The sequence below is a fragment of the Melanostigma gelatinosum genome (assembly GCF_949748355.1).
Source record: "Melanostigma gelatinosum genome assembly, chromosome: 22".
Classification (NCBI taxonomy): domain Eukaryota; kingdom Metazoa; phylum Chordata; class Actinopteri; order Perciformes; family Zoarcidae; genus Melanostigma; species Melanostigma gelatinosum.
Window position 1 is genome coordinate 10,570,445 of NC_136655.1, and position 18,646 is coordinate 10,589,090.

Genomic DNA, 18,646 nt, shown 5'->3' on the forward strand with positions numbered 1-18,646 from the left:
TCCCCTTTCTGCCCGGTCTCAGCTGTCAATGTGACAAACCAACTCATGATCTCATACCTATCCGTCAGAAAGACATCGGAAAAACAAAGGGGCTGAACATCCGTTTCTGTGCCTTTTTTTTTCGAGGCTGTTCGATCAATCGTCTCGGCTGCAGTGGAAGTGGTGGGTTGCTCTGACATCTAGCAGCACAGACGCCGCTTTGTGGACATGCATTTTTCCCCTCTGTGAGCTCAGAGATACAGCCTGGCCCAGTCAAACAACAAGGGGATTGTGCAGGAGGATGCTGAGACAGGACCCAGTGTTGAATATCCATTGTCAATTGAGGAGACGCAAGGATAATGTTTGCCAGACTTTTAGGTTTCATGCTGTTTGGAGTGAGGCGGATGGTATTTGGTGGATTGAAAGAGATAATAAATACGTCGATTTTAGCCATGCAGATGGTCAGCTGGACAGGTCCACCACTTTGGTCCAGACTTAAATATAAAAACAACCATTTGGTGGATTTCCCTGAACTTTTGTACAGATTTTCATGATTCCCAGAGGAGGAGTCATTTTGACTTTGGTAAATCCTTGACTTTTCCTCTTGTATGTACAAAAGAACTCTTGAGGAAGGATACAAATGTAACTTGAGACCTGGAATCTAAGAGAAATACACTCATTTACTGTTTATTGTGAGGCCTGACCAATAGTTTATTTTAAAGAATATCTGTGGTGAAGGCCTCTCAATGCAGCCAGTTGTCAGCATTCTCCACATACTGGCTAAATGACTGACCGATGTGGCGGCCACTCTTTCATTTCCTTTTGCAACCCAGAGAAGGTTTGATTGAACATTGTTGCTCTTTCAGCACCTTTTTTTGGAGTATTAGTGGCAAGTCACAGTCATGTGATGCATGATCAAGAGCCAAACATTTTGAGGAAACCTTAGCGGGCACATGCTTTTGTTGAGTTTTAGGAATTAACATCTTTTCTCTCTCCTCCCAGTGTGACAGAGACGGTGTCTGTGAGCAGCTCTTATGGAGGAGGCGGAGGTGAAGACGAGGACCAGGCCCTGCTGGATCGCATGGCCAAACGTGAGGAGCGTCGGCAGAAGCGCATGCAGGAGGCTTTGGATAGACAAAGGGAGCTGGACCCCACCCCCACCGACGGCAATGACGGCATCGCCGTGGAGAAAAACAACGTCGAGGAGGAGAGGCCATCCTCCAGGCGTAGGGGTCGTTCCCGTGACAATGAGGATGAAGAGGAGAAGACAGAGGCGTACAGCTCAAGGAGAGAGCAGAAGAAGCGAGGCGAGCCGAGGGAGGAAGAAGAGGCTGCTCACGAGGAAGCAGATGAGGGTGTTGATGAAGAGGAGGAGCAGAAAGTGGAGGTGGTGGAGGACAAACCGAGGACGTCTTACTTGAGAGAACAGGTGAGTCGCCTGTTCATTTATTCAGCCATTTATTGGGTTATTTTTGCAACTAACAGTCCCTGCAAATGTGATGCTTATTTCTTCAGGAATCTACCGAAGAACCTAAAATGCACAGCAAGGTATGGTCTTTGATTTGATCACTTCCTAGTGCACATCTGTGAGAAGAAACACATTCAGTAGTCAGTGAGATTGCAAACCGAGCCAAGTCGATCAACTCAGAGGCCGAGGAGGCTTCAGTAGCGTCAGAGGAGGCTGAGGAGGTACCTGAGGATGATAATGTAGATTATTATTCAGAGAATAAGTGTGACTCTCATAAATGACTCTGAAGAGGACAATGAGGTATCTGAGATACTACACTCAGTGGATAATGAGGTACCATTCATGTGGTAAGCTTTGCAGTCGAGGTGTGATGCACAGCACAGAACTTCAGTGTCTTGATGCATCTTTCAGGAGATGTGTAAACTGAAATCCTTCCAGATTAAGCCACAAAAGAATTCTTTTCATAAGGCTATCTTGTTGACTTGTGATTTATGTCGGAGCCAGACGCTGAAATTACCCAGACACCCCGTGTCGTCACAGTGTGGCTTGCACCATTTGCAAACTGGCGGTAACTTGAGGCTACGTTTTAGTGGTCACAGTGTTTTCCTGCATGTCTTCCATCTCAGCTATGAGAGCAGCAACACTTATTACACAGACTCCACTCCAAAGGCTCTCTGCAGCAGAGGAACATAATGTCATTTCAAATAATGTGTGTGTTTACTGCAGGGAGACATCATAAGATCATTGAGCCATCGTATCATGTGTCTACTTCCAGTCAAATGTTTCAGACCAGGTTCATTTTAGAACTCCCAAAATTAGAAATTACAAATCACAAGTGTGTTTTTAACCAAGCAAACCCATGATCTGTTTTTTAATGCATCAATAAAGGCTTCCAATTTATCACACAACCCAAAACCTGAATCTTTCGAACTCCTCTCGACACAGTTGAATGTACACTTTCCAATTTGATCTCTTGTGTCGCCTTCTCGTACATCGACAAACAAAACAGAACTCAGCGTTTCATTCTGCTGTCAGTCCGGGTCTGTCCGACCTGTTTTGACGAGCGCTCGTCTTAGTTTGGAGAGCCTCTGATAGTGTAAACAGAGATGCTCAGAGACACGTCATGTTTCTTGGCTCTTTCCCTGTTAAGATGCATTTCTTGTGACGTTTCTTAATCTTCCTGTTTTTGAGCTGACATTTGCTCTCTACAGCGCAGATGAATGCAAAGACTTCATTACAGTAAGTCATTAAAAAGAGTCTTAATGACTTTATCAAGACAGGTGTTAAGTAGGTCCACCAGCTCAGCCTATAGTATGTTAGAAATGCATAAACTGTGCTGGATAGCATCAAGAATTAGACAAATGCACCCTCGGTGCTACAGGTTAATAATATATGATGCTCGAAAAGCTTGACTGGCAGTGTACATATCGGGCGTGGACACATCATGATTATAATTTATAAAAGTTGAATGATGTTTTCATGATGGTCAGAGATACAAAATATACAGCGGGGGACACTCCCGCGGTGATCACATGTTGGGTAATCCGGTCTCACTAGTTATGCCGGAGTGGACGCTGTGTTATGTGATGTTCTGTGTTGTTTTGTTTTGGGGGTGTGCTCTCGTTCTCTTCCTCGTTCGACATCACATGCCAGACTCCGCCCATTCAGCCCTCCCACCAGTCGCACGGTTGCTCACTGTCCCCGTGGTTGTTTCTGTGTGCAGGTGAACGAGAGAGGCTGGGCCAGGGAGGAACAGGGGAGGCAGAACGGAGCGCTGCACGAGGAGGAGGCGACTCCCAACCAGCACAGGAAACCTGAGAGGACCCTCAGGTACACAGACGCAATAACACTGGGGACGGCCAGGCCTGATGCATTATTCAAGAAACTCCATTTTCAACAAAGTTCATGTCCCAATTAAGAATGAGTGCCCAAACAAATCTAAAATAATGAACTGAATGAGATTTGTCCTACAGCTAAAATAGTAAAAATCAAAATAGTATATTCCATCTAATTCCACATTATGTTCTCCTATTTACCGGAGATGCATCATAAAGGATGATTTATACCTTTTTTCCCCCCACATGCATTTTCAATATTTTCCCTCCTGGCTGATACTCATTACATAATTGTAGATATATGTTTGTATATTGTGTGCACATTTGGTTCTGTCTGTGTGTGTTTTCTTCCAGTCCTTCCAGTGTCTGTTTAAATATTCAGTTTGTATCAAATGTCAAGTGTTAACCTGAACGTCAGCCAGCTTTGCGTGCTACTTCCCACGTTTTTTGTTTCTGTTGTGACCTGCATGTGTGCTCTGTGTGTCCGTCCCAGTCGCGGCATCGTGCGTTCCCCCGCGGTGTCCGCCGGTGACGGCCAAGACGACGCTGCCCGTCTGGAGGCGGAGCGCAAGCTGGAGGAGCTGAAGCGCCGACGCGACGACGTGGAGAGCGAGGAGTTTGAGAGGATGAGGCAGAGGCAGCAAGAGGCCGAAGCCGAGCTGGAGGAGCTGAAGATGAAGAGGGAGGAGAGGAGGAAGGTGCTGGAGGAGGAGGAGAGGCAGAAGAAGCAGGAGGAGGCGGAGAGAAAAGCCAGGGAGGAGGTGAGGAGGAGAGTCAGTCACTTTATCGATGCTGTTTGATCAGTTCAGCTCTGACTGCCTGTGTTTCTCTTCTCCCTTTCATCCAATTTCTTCTTCATGATTTGTTGAATTCAAACTGAAATTTAATTTTTTTTTCAGGAAAAATACACTATAATGATGCAGGTACCATACAAAGTTCAAAAGAGGATCCAAATGTTTTTAGACATATTTGAGGAAACAACATTGAAGCTTCAGGCGTCTTAGACTGAAATGTGAGAGCAATTTCCATGGTGTGCTGCTAGCTGGAGCACAGAACCCTTTATAGCCTACGTATGGTAATGCACAACTTATTCTACGGATTTAAGACAAGCAAGCGTAGAAATAAGATATGTGTGCATTTTAAGTGAGTTTGATTTCAGTCTTATTTGTCTCATTTATTCCTCTTATTTCTTATATCTTTAGATTTAGATTTCATTATATCTTTAGATTTCACAGCCCACGTCCTTTTCCCTTGTTTTTCACATCACCGCTTTCATGTTGATTTAGCCTTTACACCTGTGTGAGCTGAAACCCATGCATCACACTCACACTAGCGCCGCAGTGACGTTATCTCGCCAGACTTATCTGTTATCACGACAGCTATTTGGGTCCCTATCTCATAACTCATGCATGTCATTCCTTCATCCACCTTTTACAACAAACCTCATCATTATGTATCTCAAACGTGATAACCTCCTTCTTCCTATGTGTTCAAATCTGTATTCACCCACGCAATGTCGTCCATTTTCCCCTTCCCCCGCTCGCTCTGAGGCTCTGCGTTCTCGCCGTTACCCTGACTGGTCTTCTTTGCTGATCTCGGTTCTGAGTGTGGCGGGCCCGTCTCTCGCTATTTGCCCCCCCCCCCCCCCGTTCTTCTCCTCTTGTGTGACGTTAATGAGGCCTTTTGGTTTGTAATTAAAAGATGGCCCAGAGATAGAGACTAATTAACCAAGACAAGGCTGCTGGATGGAGTGGGGTGATACACCAGCCAAGCACCAGCCCTCTTCTGAATACAGTACAAATGGTTCATACATTAATTGTTTTTTTTTAACTGTTGATCGTCTGCATGTCTCAAGCTTTCCAAAATGCCTTTTTTCCTGAGGCAGGCGATCACTGTAAATAAGAGTAATTTAATTTGTTCGTGGCCTGCTTCATTAGATAGAGTAAGTAAATCAATTAGAAAGTGGCACGTAGCTATTGTCTGGGTTGGCTGCATTCCTGATTGTTGGTTGTCCGTCATGTTATGCTATTCAATATAATAACCCATGAACCACGGGAAAGTCAGTCAACGTATACCCAGTCCTTGAAAGATTTTGCATTTGCTGCTCACGACACTCTGGGTCTGTGAGTCCGTTCCGAGGGAAAGTCCACTTGTGCACAGGAAGCAGGCTTTAGGTTTCCAGCAGCAACAGTGGTTTGTTTAGAGTAAATACAAGAGCAATGTCGGCTTGAGCAGCAATATCCTGCACGGCTGGGCTGCCAAAAAACAGAGCGCCACCTAGGTATGCCTTCATGAAATTAAATATCCAAATATGCTGCGAAACAAAACAAAATGACAAGCAAACTTAATTTCTTTCTCACACTGGAATCTGCTGAACCGCCTCACCTCTCAACACATCTGTCTTGTCTCAGGAGGAGAAGAGGAAGATGAAGGAGGAGATTGAAAGGAGGAGAGCAGAGGCAGCTGAGAAGAGGCAGAAGGTGGAGGACACGATGGACGGGGAGGGCAGACCCTTCAAGTGTGTCAGCCCTCGAGGCTCCTCTCTGAAGGTCGGTCCGCCATTTTTAACCTCCAACCTCTTCAACAGAACAATGTCAGTGCTGTTTTATTGGCCAATTGACCGTTTTGGCTCATAGTTATTGATGCTCCATAATATATATATATATATATATATATATATATATATATATATATATATATATATATATATATATATATATATATGTGTGTTGCTTTTCAGAGCTAGTTAGTCCTAGTATTCTAAGTTTGATAGTGAAAAATGTGAAATCAGACTGATTTTGTTTGAATGAAACCCTGTTTGGCTGCTAAACTTTCCAAAATCAAATAAAGATCATGCCAGAGCTGCTAACGTTACCCTACGCTCTTATTATTGTAGCATTATTTTATAGTAGCTCTCACTACAGCCTCCTGCATAGCTAAGCTATGATAAGACAATGGCTGCTCGAGGCAGGGCTTTAGTCAATTAATCAGACAATTTTTTCATAAACACAGATTTTTCATTCCAATATTTTAAACAAGTGAAACTATAAAAAACCGGTGCCTTTTTTTCTGTCTGTATATAAATCCGTCCAGTACAGTTGTCAGCAAAATGGATTCGATACAATAGTTCTCCAAAACCTGCAAATCCCACTCATCCGGCAGTGCAGCAAAGCTAAAGCTAAACATTCAAAATATTTGGAGAGATTAAGTGCCAGATGACCTGCTCCTGCCCTTCTGACCTCTTTTAGCTCTCTGTATGAAGTGTTATCTAGAAATAGAAAAACCCTCAATGAACTAGGGGGAGAACTGGCATGTTTTTCTGGGTTTCATTTCGCTGTTCACTTTGAAATTCTGCTGACATGTCAACCTGTTTGTCACAACTAACGCTGCAATAGGAAAAGCAGCCTGAATCAAAGCCAGCGAGTGGCCCTCCCCACCTCACCCAAAGATAAACGTTTGTCACGGCGAAGGAACGTTTCATCAACTCAAATGTGAATAGATGTTGCCAACAGCCAACTCCCACACGCTGGAAATCGAGGGGGATTTTCAGCCACTGGAGAAAATCTAATTAGTGACAGTTAGCAGGAATATCCATCTGGCCCGTCCTGGTGAGACTCCAGATTCACGGCTGAAAACAGGCCAGAGCTACATTCTCATGCTGCAGAAGTTAGGCCTACTTTCTGAAACCTCGATACAGTATTGCGCATGTGCAACTCTCAGCAGAAATGAGAACGAAGCAAAATAGTTCACTCTTCAGCCACTTTAATCATCAGCTCCGGAAAAAAAAACCCAATGCTGTACGAAAAATCAATGACGGAAGCTGACGAGTGAGCCATCTCGCTTCTTTCTCAGCTCTGCTGAGACTTGCTCATGTGCGGTTTGGATCAGGCAGGTGCAGGAAATTTGGCAAAATGTTCCACTTGTGAATCCCAGCAGTAAAACAAACATGTGTTTTTAACACACTGGCATTGGAACGGTACTCTGTGTCAGCTAATACTCAAGTTCAGGTGTCATAAAATCTCTATTCGGTACGTCACAGCACACCAGTGAAATGCCAGCATGTACGACTTGGCTATTTTAATAATTAATGTAAACAAGCAAACGGGTGAAAGAACATTTCTGCTCACATGTGTGGAAGCTCTGACTGTACTGGAATCGATCACTTTGTTTGTGGTCAGTTTTGTAAATAATGTTCAACTGTGATTTTCCACCATGCTGCACTCGCCTCACAGACACAACTTTACTTTGTGGTGATGTTCACCGTAGGTGCAGCTGAGTGTGTGTGTGTGTGTGTGTGTGGGCATCTGTCTGTTTTACTTTTCATACACTACACTCTGTGCTGAGTGTATGAATTGTTGCTTTGCAGTGTAACCCTTTTTGTTTTTATTTATGTGACACTATTACCCCGGTATAATGCGGTTGCATTGTATATATTGTCCCCCAACCCAGCGCGGGCAGTTCTTAGACACCTGTCAAACTGTCGTTTTTTAAAATTGCATGCATGCCATTGAGAACATACATTTCTTTTCTTCATTGATTTTTTTTTTTTTGCCCAACTGTCATATTGTGACTAAAACATCAACAACAGTGAAACATGGCAGCAATCACCTCCCCAGTGGAAACACACCGTCCCGGGAGCTCGTCCCACATGTTATCAGCAGTAGACCAGCATCACCCTGCTCTGTGCTGGAGATAAAGCACACGTGTTCTCCGTGAGAGAAGGACAGAGCGACGGAACGAAGGACAGGCTGCTGGGATGCAGGAAAGCGATTAGGGTTAACAGGATTACTGTAACTGTGTTCGGATGGCTACGGCTCTTTAAAACGCGTCTCCAAATGGGGAATTTCCTGTCGGGGAGTATTTTGGGAACTCCCACATTCGGTAGCAGCCGATCGTAACGTCCCTTTTCACGGGGGGGAGTTTCGTCTTTTGTCCGTTTAGTGGGGTTTTTGTGAGGGTCTAAGGAACCGTGCGTTGCCCCCTCTTTTTTTTGAGAATATCATAAACAATCCTCTGAGTCTCCCACAATCCAACAGCACATAGCGGAAAAAAAACTTGCTGTGTGCGCGTGCGTGTGCGTGTGCGTGTGTGTGTGTGTGTGTGTGTGTGTGTGTGTGTGTGCATGCCTTTCAGAGCATTTTGCACAGGGAGGGAACAATTGCTTACATTGTGTGTTGCTGTTCAGAAGAATCCAGCATATGAATAAAAATAGACAAAATTACACATCCACCTTTAAAAGACTATTATTGGCAATTATTTAAGTTATGAACCATCTAAGGACCAGTAATAACTTGTGTGTCTACATATTGACTGAGATGAAACTACTCATTCTAATAAAGACATGATAGAAGCATGGAAATCAAAAGGAAGCTTAGTTTTAACATTTGTTTTGTCGTGGCTGAAGAGTGAATGGAAATGTGTTGTAGCGGTGTGTGCATATGAGGAACATCACTGCAATATTTATTAACCGAGAACTCTCATAACCTTTCTCAACAGATTGGGGAGAGGGCAGAGTTCCTGAACAAGTCGGCACAGAAGAGGTAAAAACATACTGAAGCATCATTCGACAGATCACGTTGTTCTTTTTCCCACGAACAAAGCTTTTAGTGGAGCATGTAAGCCTTGCAGTGCTGTTCTGCTGACTAGAAAGAAATGTACCCCAGGCTTTACGTCCCTCTTGGGGTTGCAAATGTCTTCTTCTCAAGGCAGTAAAGATGGCTGACCACACTGTATAATATGCAGAGTGGTCCCATGCTGTGTGTTCGCTAACCATTTGCTTCTGCCCAGCAGCACAGTGAAGGCGTCTCATTCTCCCATGGTGTCCAAGATCGACAACCGGCTGGAGCAGTACACTTCAGCTGCTCAGGTTAGCTTTTCCTCGACTGTAAAATTGCAAAAATGTTCAAGCATTTTGGCGGTATTGTGACATCAGCGCGGGTGACACATGACATCAGTCTTATTAAGTTTTTATCTCTGTGTCATGCAAAGCATTTGCACTGTCTCGCTTGGGATTACAAGGCACATCTTTATAGCAAACATTAAAAATGTAACAAGACTTCTTGCAGGAACACAGACACAAAACCAATAGACAACTATCAGGCATTACATGTACTGCTATATACTATAAAATGACATGTATTTATGTGCACATTTCAAATAGATTGGATACAAATAGCAGAAAGATAAAAAAGAAGCGGAGTTCATCCTCATGTTTTCCTCGTCTCCCATGCTTTAAAATAACAACAATTATAATAACAAATAAAATAAGTTGCCGACTTCAGTATTTCATATGTGAATAGCCAACTCGGTCTTTGTGCATCTTCCATTTTAAAATAAATCAATTTCTTCTTTTGTTACATTACTGAAGGTATTGTGTGGTTCCCAGTCAGAAACACAATAGAAAACTAAATAAAACTTGTCTGTCAAAGCCAGATAACGGGGCTAAGGCTGTCAACATCATGTGTCAGATAGCAAATAACGTAATGTTAATCAGATTTGAGCAACATGGCTGAGACAAATCTATAGAATCCTGTACTTACTTAAGACTTAAGATTCAAATGTCCTGATCTGATTCCATTCTTGGTTCCTTTTCTGAGCCTAAATGTTGTATCACACACACACACTAGTCATTTCTCACATTCATCTCGTCATGAACAGCAGCTCAGTCGTTGTTGTCGACCGGTATCTGAGCTTTGATCTGAACAGCCATCTCTGCTATTCACCACTTTGTATCAGCAGAGGGAGAACAAGGAGTCTCGATCCCCTCGCTCTGGAGCAGTAGATCTCCCCATGGTCACAGACAGCATGCGGAGCATCAAGAGCATGTGGGAGAAAGGCAACGTGTTCGGCACACCTGGAAGTGGCGGAAGCCCGTTCAAGGTAAGAGATGAGGTGGTGGAGGATGTGATATCGTTGATGAAAAGTTGTGTGAGCAGAGAGAGAGGAAAGAGCTCAATTCACTGGCACTTCCTGCTCTGCCTCGTTGCTGATGACGACCAGGCTCAGTTGACCTCTGACCCTATCCAAACAGGAAGCAGCTGTGATGAAGACAGGCGTGGCGGGTCGCATTAACGACTGGCTGAATAAAACCCCGGAGGGCGGCAAAACGTCAGGAGGAAGGCCAACGGTAGGTCGCTGCTGCCAGGAAGTACAGTACGTGTACTGCTCAGAGTCCGACATACAACAGCTACTTTAATGGACCTGCATTATGGTTCTTTAGATATGTGTCGATTTCAAAGATATTTTTCTTTAAATCTGAGGATCTAATATCTACTTTAAAGACCCTGGAAAAAAAAAAGGAACAATTTGCTCCCAATGAGGAGAGAGTTATGCAGCGGCCAAAAGAAAAGGCGCTGCACCCAGTGTCTTTGTGAGCACTCTGGCCTTTTTGTTCAGGGCGGGACTCTTATGAACTACGAAAATGAAGCAGAAGCTTGTTTTTGTCCTACAGATTGTGAAACACACCCGCATCCTCCTCGCTCTACGGCTGTCAGATCATCCTCGTACAAAGTATGAGGGCAAGCATCCTCCGGTCGGTGCTCATGGTGAAAGAAGAAAGTCAAACAAACTGACAGCTTAAATAGATAGTAAACCGCAAAGGGGGGGGGATGGTACACCGGCAGTTAGAGTGGTGATATTAACCCATGCTTCACGAAAAAAATGCTTTTTTTTGCCAGAGAAAAACGCGATATGGACACATTTAAAATAATATTCTGTGCTATTCTTACTGGTTTGAAGTGGGACTCAGTTGGAACAATGTGATGAACCGCGCTTGTGCTTGAAATTGAGACAGAATACATTAGTGCAGTGGTTCTCAAACTGTTTCTGTCGCGCCCCACTTTGGAGGAAGAAAAATGTTCATGCCCCACCGCCCCAACAAAATTGTAACAAAATGGTCCATGTTGAATTTTTATTGGAACAACATTTTGTGACTCCTCCGTCTGTGCTTTTTCAAATAAAAGAATAAAGAAAATTGCAATCACTTTTAAGTAAACCAGATTGCTCCATCAGACAAAAACAAATAAAATGTTAAATTACTTTGTTAGAACAATGCAAATAAAGTTATAGCCGTGCAAAAAACAACTTCTATAACTAAACTAAACTATAACAAAAAATAGCTTCTTGCAATTGGCTGCAATTAACCTGTTTTGCACTAAATATCTTTTCAAGATAACAATAAAGTGCAACCTGTGAACAACTAAACAAAACAAGTTTCATACGATCCGCAGCTAGTTTTCAGACATAAAACAGACTGTTTTTTTTTTAAATACAAAAATTCTGCATTTCCCCCTGCGCCCCACCTGTAATACCACCTGTAATACCACCTGTAATACCACCTGTAATACCACCCTGTAATACCACCTGTAATACCACCTGTAATACCACCTGTAATACGCGCCCCACAGTTTGAGAACCACTGCATTAATACGACATTTACTTTGTTCAAAACGTTTTAAAAAGCTCACTGTTATCATTTGTATGTGTCTTAAGGATTCAGTGACCCTGTAACATCTGAACTGCAGTCATGATGCAGTACTCTCCCTCCTATATCAGCCCATCATCATCATTATTATTATCATTATGTTTTGTACTGCAGATATTTAATAATCATTTGTAAATGATGCCGGTTGAGATAGTGTCCGTCTGGCACCCCCAGGTGGCCACAAAGTAAAGAAGCGTCTCCAGTGTCTGAGCTTGCTCCAGTCCGCTGTTACATGTGTCATGGCATACATAGAGAGTGCATGTAGATATTGAGGACTTGGCATGAGTTTTGTATACAGTGTCACTTAAGCATTTTATCTTCAGCTTATCATAAGCTTTTTTTCTCAGTCCGGCTCATGTGTGTGGCTCCATGCCAGCGTCATCATGCCTCTCTCCACTCTTAATCGTATTTCACACAAATATTTATGTTGGAGCTTTCCATGTCGCAGATTTCGGCTTGTGCTCAAAAAGGTAACACGCAGCAGGAGAGGCTGAGGATATGAAAGAGCGTGTCCAACAAGTAAATATTTCCATCAGACTTCGAAAAACTGGAACTCTTTTGCCGAAGCTTTCAAACATACGGAGTGTCTTGAAGAAGAATTGCCTCAGACCCGTAGTGAGAGTGCTGTTTTCCACTTCCTTTAGACAAACACCTCTCTGCTTGACCTTTGCTCTCCTTCCTCGAGCTCTCGGCCCTCCTCTGTCATTCCCTCTCCTCCACACCTCAGATACTGTGTCATTGTCGCATAATGACAAACTATTTTCAAATTGACCTACAAACGCTGGGCCCTCTGAGCACCGCTGATGTGATGCTTTTGTCTTTGCCTCTCGTTCTCTGCCTTCCCTTCTGACAGGACCTGAAGCCGGTTGACGTCACCAACAAGAGGAGTCTATGGGAAAACAAAGGTTCCTCTCCAACCAAGGTAGCTAGTTTCTATTTAAACTATTCCCGAGTGTCACGCTGAGGACTTTGTATGGCGATGATCAGTGTTTCGCTCTCAAACATCTGGGAAAATCCAAATGAGCATCCAGATGTAGTTTTAACCATGCCAATTTGGTTTGTGGTCTTAAAAGGATTTCCTGTGGTTTTTCACAGTTTTCCAGATGTCAATCAAGGGAACGTTCTGTTAAAGACATGGTGTAGGAATATTGTAATTATAATAATAATCTCAAGATCTTGACGCTGGTGTGGCAGGAAATCGGAGTAACATTCACTCATGTTTGTTTTTGTTTTAAAGAACTCTCATAGCTAGTTGACCTCGCCGTTTAATCTGGAATAAGCCTGGAGAGGTAAAGGTGTAATTGTTCCATGTTTCTTCAAAAGCGCTTATCACACAATGACCTCATGCTATGCTGTCACACTGTCCACTTTTTTGCTCTGTGTTGTTGGCAAAGCTCTGCTCTGTTCTGCTGTGGTTGGACGCTGCTGCTTATTTTAATCACAATGATTATATCTTTAGAGTTTCGGTCCACAGTATTTATGATTTGAAGAATGTGCTGTGGCATGCTCTCTCTCTCTCTCTTTCTGAATATTATTCAAGTCCCTTCACACACAAACTCACAACCTTTCAGAGGACGTAATTATGTGCATTTTGTAAACGTTGAGCGATAAACATCAATTGCTTTCCAAAAAAGCACATTTAGGAATGAAACCTGTAAAGCGTGTGTGACAAATGTTCCAAGTGCTGTAAAATAAAAAAGGAACAAAGAGAACTTATCAACGAAGGTCATCGTTAAGCCAATTTTAAAGCCTCGCGCCGTCGACTCCATTAACACCCGTAACTTGTTAAAGCTGACTCAACAAAAACCAGAAGATTACAGTTCCGTGTAAATTCTGCGTCGTTAAAAAAACCCCTTTCAACTGCAGTCTGAACGCTTTTCACAAATGGCTGCATCACATCACCGCTCCCTCTTCTGACAAACCACAAATCACCGCTCTCAGTCCAACTTCACGTGACTTTATATCGCCCTAATGGAGAAGCTGTTTACAGCATTCTTTACAAGGAAGACGCCTCGCTGAGTTGGACAATGGCTGTTTGACATTATTGAATCACTGTTATCACCTCACATTCTCAAACAAGTCTGGCTAAACCTGACATGAATACATTGTCTTATCGCTATTTTTCAGACATAGCTAAAGCTGTGTTTGTAGAGCTGCAACATAGGACTGAAGCCCCACATTTTAAATAGACAAATATGTCCCACCTACCCACTTAACTTTAGTATAAACCTTCCTTCCTTCCTACACTGGTAGCAGTGTGTCCCTGCAGCCAACAGCTGCCGTGCGGACCGGAGGCTGTGGTCCGCCACAGTGAGTAGTTGGGTTGGAGGGCACCAGGCGGCGGTCTGCACTGACGTAAAACAGGCCCTGGAAAGGAAAGGTAGCGGTTCGCGGCCTTGTCATTAGCTAACCGTGCTATGCTGTGATGTCAGGGAAGGCAAGATGAGCGGGCTAATGATTGTTGAGGCAGACCTGGATAGGTTCAACAGTCTAGGTGGAAGTGTGAGCTCGGAAGTGGTTCTAGGCCCTTTCTGCTTTGACTGTAGGCTTTGCAAGTCTGTTTCGCTACCTCTCTGCGTCTGTCTTCGTCGTTGCCTCCTCGTCACCTTCCTGTTCTTCGTGTCTTGCAGGTGGCAGGCAGAGGGGAGACCAAATCAGTCGCCAACGGTGAGTTTTTACAAGGCACCCGAAGGGTCAGCTTGTAACTGTAAAGCTCGTTAATGTGTGTGCAAGAGAACACACAAATGGGCGGGCGGACATGAGAGCATGCATACTGGATGGAAAACTTGTGGCTCCAACATTTCAACTTTTCAGAATCTGTGAAATGACACCTTTTTCTAAGCTTAGCTGCAGTCCTTTTTTACTCTTTTAGTTGAAGTAAAAACATAGAAATGACCAAAATGAGTTGAAAGGTTTTACCCAGAAAGTAACCTACTTGTACTTGTAGGCAGCCTACTTGCTGACAATACACAGGCTGAGTTGAAAGGGAAGCTCTACAGTCTGAAAGAAAGGGACAGAGATTGTAGACAACCTGATTCCACCAATATCCAGGTGTCTCACGGACATGATCCCTCACTGGCCTCTCACCAGCAAACATGTCCAATTGTTTGTTGGGAGAAATGTCCCAGGACTTTTACAAGGCGGTAATTGTTTCAGAGACTGGAGGTATGACCTTCTCGATAAGTGTGCCATCTCGTCCCTGGAGCTTTGATTTATACGCCACCATGTGTTACAAAACCATCACAGCCTTCCCCGCAGTCTTTTTCAGTTCGCTGTTTGGCCGCCTCACCGTTTTAGGATGCCACTTAGGGCATTGCTTGCTATTTTAAAATCCGAACTGAGCGCCGCCTCCTCCTCCCTTTGTTCTCCCAGCAGGCAAAAGAGGGGCTTTGGCCTTGAGCGAATCTCTACATGTGGGTTGTTCAGCGCACAGCATTACACACACATAAATACACACCAATTTCACCTCTGTAAAACCCACTCAACAGCCATCTTGACGCCACTCAAAGCTTTCAGCTTTGCCACTCGTGTGCACCTCAGCTTGTGCTGCTCAGGCTGCCTCTCGTGTTACGAGTGGGAGAGGCAGTGTTCCTCTGCCAGGCTGATTTGTCACAATCATTGCTGGTATTTTGGAGATTAGCACACCATCACAGTCTGACTCAGAGGATGACCGAAGGCTTTGTATGGTTTTTGTAATTTAGTAGTTGGCTGCAGAAGCTTGCAGACATTTGAGACCACATGTGAGTTAGCAGCCTCACACTCTCCACATGCCAAAATATCTCTCTCAAAGTTGTTGAGAGAAAGTTGTTAATAAAATTGTAATTTTAATAATTCTGACCCAGAAACAAAAGCTGTAAAAATCATTTTGATTCGTAGTAAAAAAAAAGAGAGAAAAAGATTGGGAGAGCTGAGGGTCTTTTCTATTAAGTTTGACAGTCAAAGTTTTATTAAAGCGGGCATAGCGGCCTTTAAACTTTAAACTCTTAGTCTTTAAACTCTTTGTCACAAGGCCAGAGTTGTTAACTCACACCTGTCTGCAGACTTGTAGTGACGCCGCTGATGGACTCGTGTTGTGTCTTTCACCAGGTATGGGACACTAATGTCTTGAAGGAGCCACTGAAGCTGGGGACCACGACAATCCAAGACTCTTCCTTTGACTTTGTCTTAAGAACCAAATAATGATTACACTCCCAAGAGGAAACCCAAGAAAACGGAGGGACAGGAGAGACGCTGTCCAAGCACTGTACCGAAACAGCATCATATCTTTGTACGGTTGCCACGTATAGTGCCTTTGCACAATGATTCTTGCTTTCTCAAAGAAACTAAATGCTGTGAAATTTGGACATTTGTAATTACTATTACTTCATAGAATCCTGTCAGGAAGAAAAAAATAATTAAATTTAGATTTATCTGTTGTACTCCATGTCGACAGTTTGGATAGAGACGGAATAGAGGAGTTCAAAGTTTCCACATTCCAAAGAGATGGGTGCAATCGGTTCTCTCCCTCATACAGTACATCTTCCATCTCTTTTTTTTATTTATATTTAAAGCAAAAGCTTCACACATTGCTATTTTATTCAACGTTCACCAGTTCAGGATAGAAATATAAGCACTTCTAGAATTTAGCTGATTTCACTTTTATTATTGTCTTACCAACAGTGCAGCAATGGTCTGAGTAATATATGTTAGCACATGTGATGTTTTGAATATGACCTATCATACTGTATCTTATATAACATTTTTATACTCATTACAAAAGGTATTTTTGCTTCTTTTTTTGTATCCAGAACCGTTTCAACAACAGGCAGTTGATTTTGGTGGTAATAAGAGTGTTGGATATTCAGAAGGCCATTATGACTTTTATTATCCTTTGTGTTATTTTATTTATGTTTTAATGTGTTTTGTCCTTTTCTATTTCTCGCTGTTTTTGTAGCTTTTGTGCCTGTTTGATCACTTTAAAATCTTCAGACATTCCTCTTAAAAAGCAGGTGGACAAGGTGCCTTCGCTGTAGGTTTTACAATGTAGGAAATCTGCAAACCAACCCTCTTTTTTTTTTTTTTTAAGAATCTACCTTCACTTCGAATAATTACGAACTTCTTTATTGCCTCTATGCACACTCTTTCGCTCAGCGATCATTTTCTAATAGATACTAGTACAATACAAGGATATTTACCACTATGTTAGTCTTCTGGTCTTATGATTGCAATCAAAACATGTATGACAGCTGAGGTAAATGATAGCCTCAAATCAACTCAATATGATATTAAGACTTATGATTTTCATGTTTATTTTTCACTGATGTGGTCTTAAGTAGCACATTCCCTTCGATAGTTTTTGCGCGACAAGCTTTGATGATATTATTGGTTTGCCAGGGCATTACATTGATCAATGTTACTGCTCAAAAGTCTGACAATCACATTCCATGACTCCTGAAAAGAGCAGGGGAGCTTGACCAACATATTTTAAATGTGATTTAATGTGACATTTATGTTCTGTTTTTAATACAGTGGTTTCATAATGTTTTTTGTTTTGTTTCTACAACCTTTTGTCCATTTTATGTTTTTTAAAGTTCTTCCATGTTTAACCAGACACTTGTTTGTGTAGCGCAAAGCCTATACAAAACACACTATCTGTAGCCTCTCTAAACACTCCCAATGTCATACAAGTGGGCAGTTTCCAACTGGATGAATGTTTTAAACATTGTACGCTTCACTCAACAACAGCAATAAAGACATTGAGGTATTCCACATTGTGCATTCATTTTCTATGTTTTTCCCAAGCAACATTTTCTTTTCCTCATGCTACTTTAAACAGAAAACCCTGGTGGCTAAACGCACTTAACCCAGTAGAGTAATTTATGAATAAATATAAATCTGGATTAATGATGCTGTTATTTAGCATTATTCTCACATTTAAGCTCAGTGGCTGAGTGCGAGTGCGTTTTGTCGTTTCCAATCTATTGCACTTGCCTGGAAAGGCCTACAAGCTCGCAATGTTAAGTGCCTTCAGGGCTCTAAATTGGGAAATCAACAATGCGCATGCCCGACGTCTTCGGTAACGAAAGCTACACATCTGATGCCACGTCGGGCTGATTGCCTGTTGCACCGCTGCAATTTGATTGGCTGTTTGCCTGCTGTTGCCAGCAGGTGCCCTCTTGACCAGCCATGTGGATTATCTCGTACAGTACACACGTGAAAGTTTATCTTTGTAAGAAAACCGTAACATGAAACACTTCGGTGCCCACCTGCCGCGGGATATTTTTTATAAACCAAACCACTTGTAAAATAATGCACATTTAACGTGGAGTGGTTCTCGGGGGTGAAAATGGCTAACGGCTAGCTTTGTCAGATAAGACAGCGTGTCGCTTCCGGTGTGTGCTACTCGGAGAGATGGCACCATGGACGTGTAAAGAGAAGAATATCTATGACGGCGCAGACGGAGATTTATTTGAGGTAACGTGAAATGATATGCACACTGTCGGGATATCACGTGTGTTCGTTTGTGTGGGATATGTGACATAATGCCCTGAGTTCAGGTAGCCAACTGTTAACGTGACTTTGTTAGTGTTGGCTAAGTTTGGCTTGTGATTGTTGGTAAAGAAAGAAAATAATTTTATAAACTAAAATATGAATCACTTAATCAGAAAAAGAATCAACAGTAAGACCAATAGCTGAGTAAAGCCCTTGTAGCACATACCATGTAATGACACATTTGGGAGTCATATAGTCGAGTCCTCTGCTGCCTTCAAGCGCTCCCAGAACTATTGTAATAATTAGCTTGTGTTCAGGATTCCGTCATAATCAAGGTGTGTTTGGCATTCATCTATAACCTCTGTTGCATGCCTTTTCTACTACACTCAGAATTAAGCAGGAAGCAGCTGT

General features: G+C 42.8%; 1 protein-coding gene across 7 annotated transcripts in view; it reads left to right on the forward strand.

Moving 5' to 3' along the window:
* cald1a (caldesmon 1a) overlaps nucleotides 1-17,514 on the forward strand; it is a 49,097-nt gene extending 31,583 nt beyond the window's left edge. For 4 of the 7 annotated variants that reach the window (XM_079294405.1, XM_079294409.1, XM_079294406.1 and 1 more), the window contains 12 exons: nucleotides 982-1,408; nucleotides 1,495-1,527; nucleotides 3,171-3,277; nucleotides 3,776-4,043; nucleotides 5,694-5,831; nucleotides 8,779-8,822; nucleotides 9,073-9,148; nucleotides 10,018-10,161; nucleotides 10,313-10,408; nucleotides 12,618-12,686; nucleotides 14,395-14,431; nucleotides 15,851-17,514. In XM_079294405.1, the coding sequence (XP_079150531.1) occupies nucleotides 982-1,408; nucleotides 1,495-1,527; nucleotides 3,171-3,277; nucleotides 3,776-4,043; nucleotides 5,694-5,831; nucleotides 8,779-8,822; nucleotides 9,073-9,148; nucleotides 10,018-10,161; nucleotides 10,313-10,408; nucleotides 12,618-12,686; nucleotides 14,395-14,431; nucleotides 15,851-15,864 (1,453 nt within the window). In that variant the 3' untranslated portion in view covers nucleotides 15,865-17,514. Of the gene's footprint in view, nucleotides 1-981; nucleotides 1,409-1,494; nucleotides 1,528-3,170; nucleotides 3,278-3,775; nucleotides 4,044-5,693; nucleotides 5,832-8,778; nucleotides 8,823-9,072; nucleotides 9,149-10,017; nucleotides 10,162-10,312; nucleotides 10,409-12,617; nucleotides 12,687-13,001; nucleotides 13,054-14,394; nucleotides 14,432-15,850 lie in introns of all 7 variants that reach the window. The other 3 variants (XR_013773006.1, XM_079294407.1, XM_079294408.1) reach the window with 3 other exon arrangements.
* The last annotated feature ends 1,132 nt before the right edge of the window (nucleotides 17,515-18,646 follow it).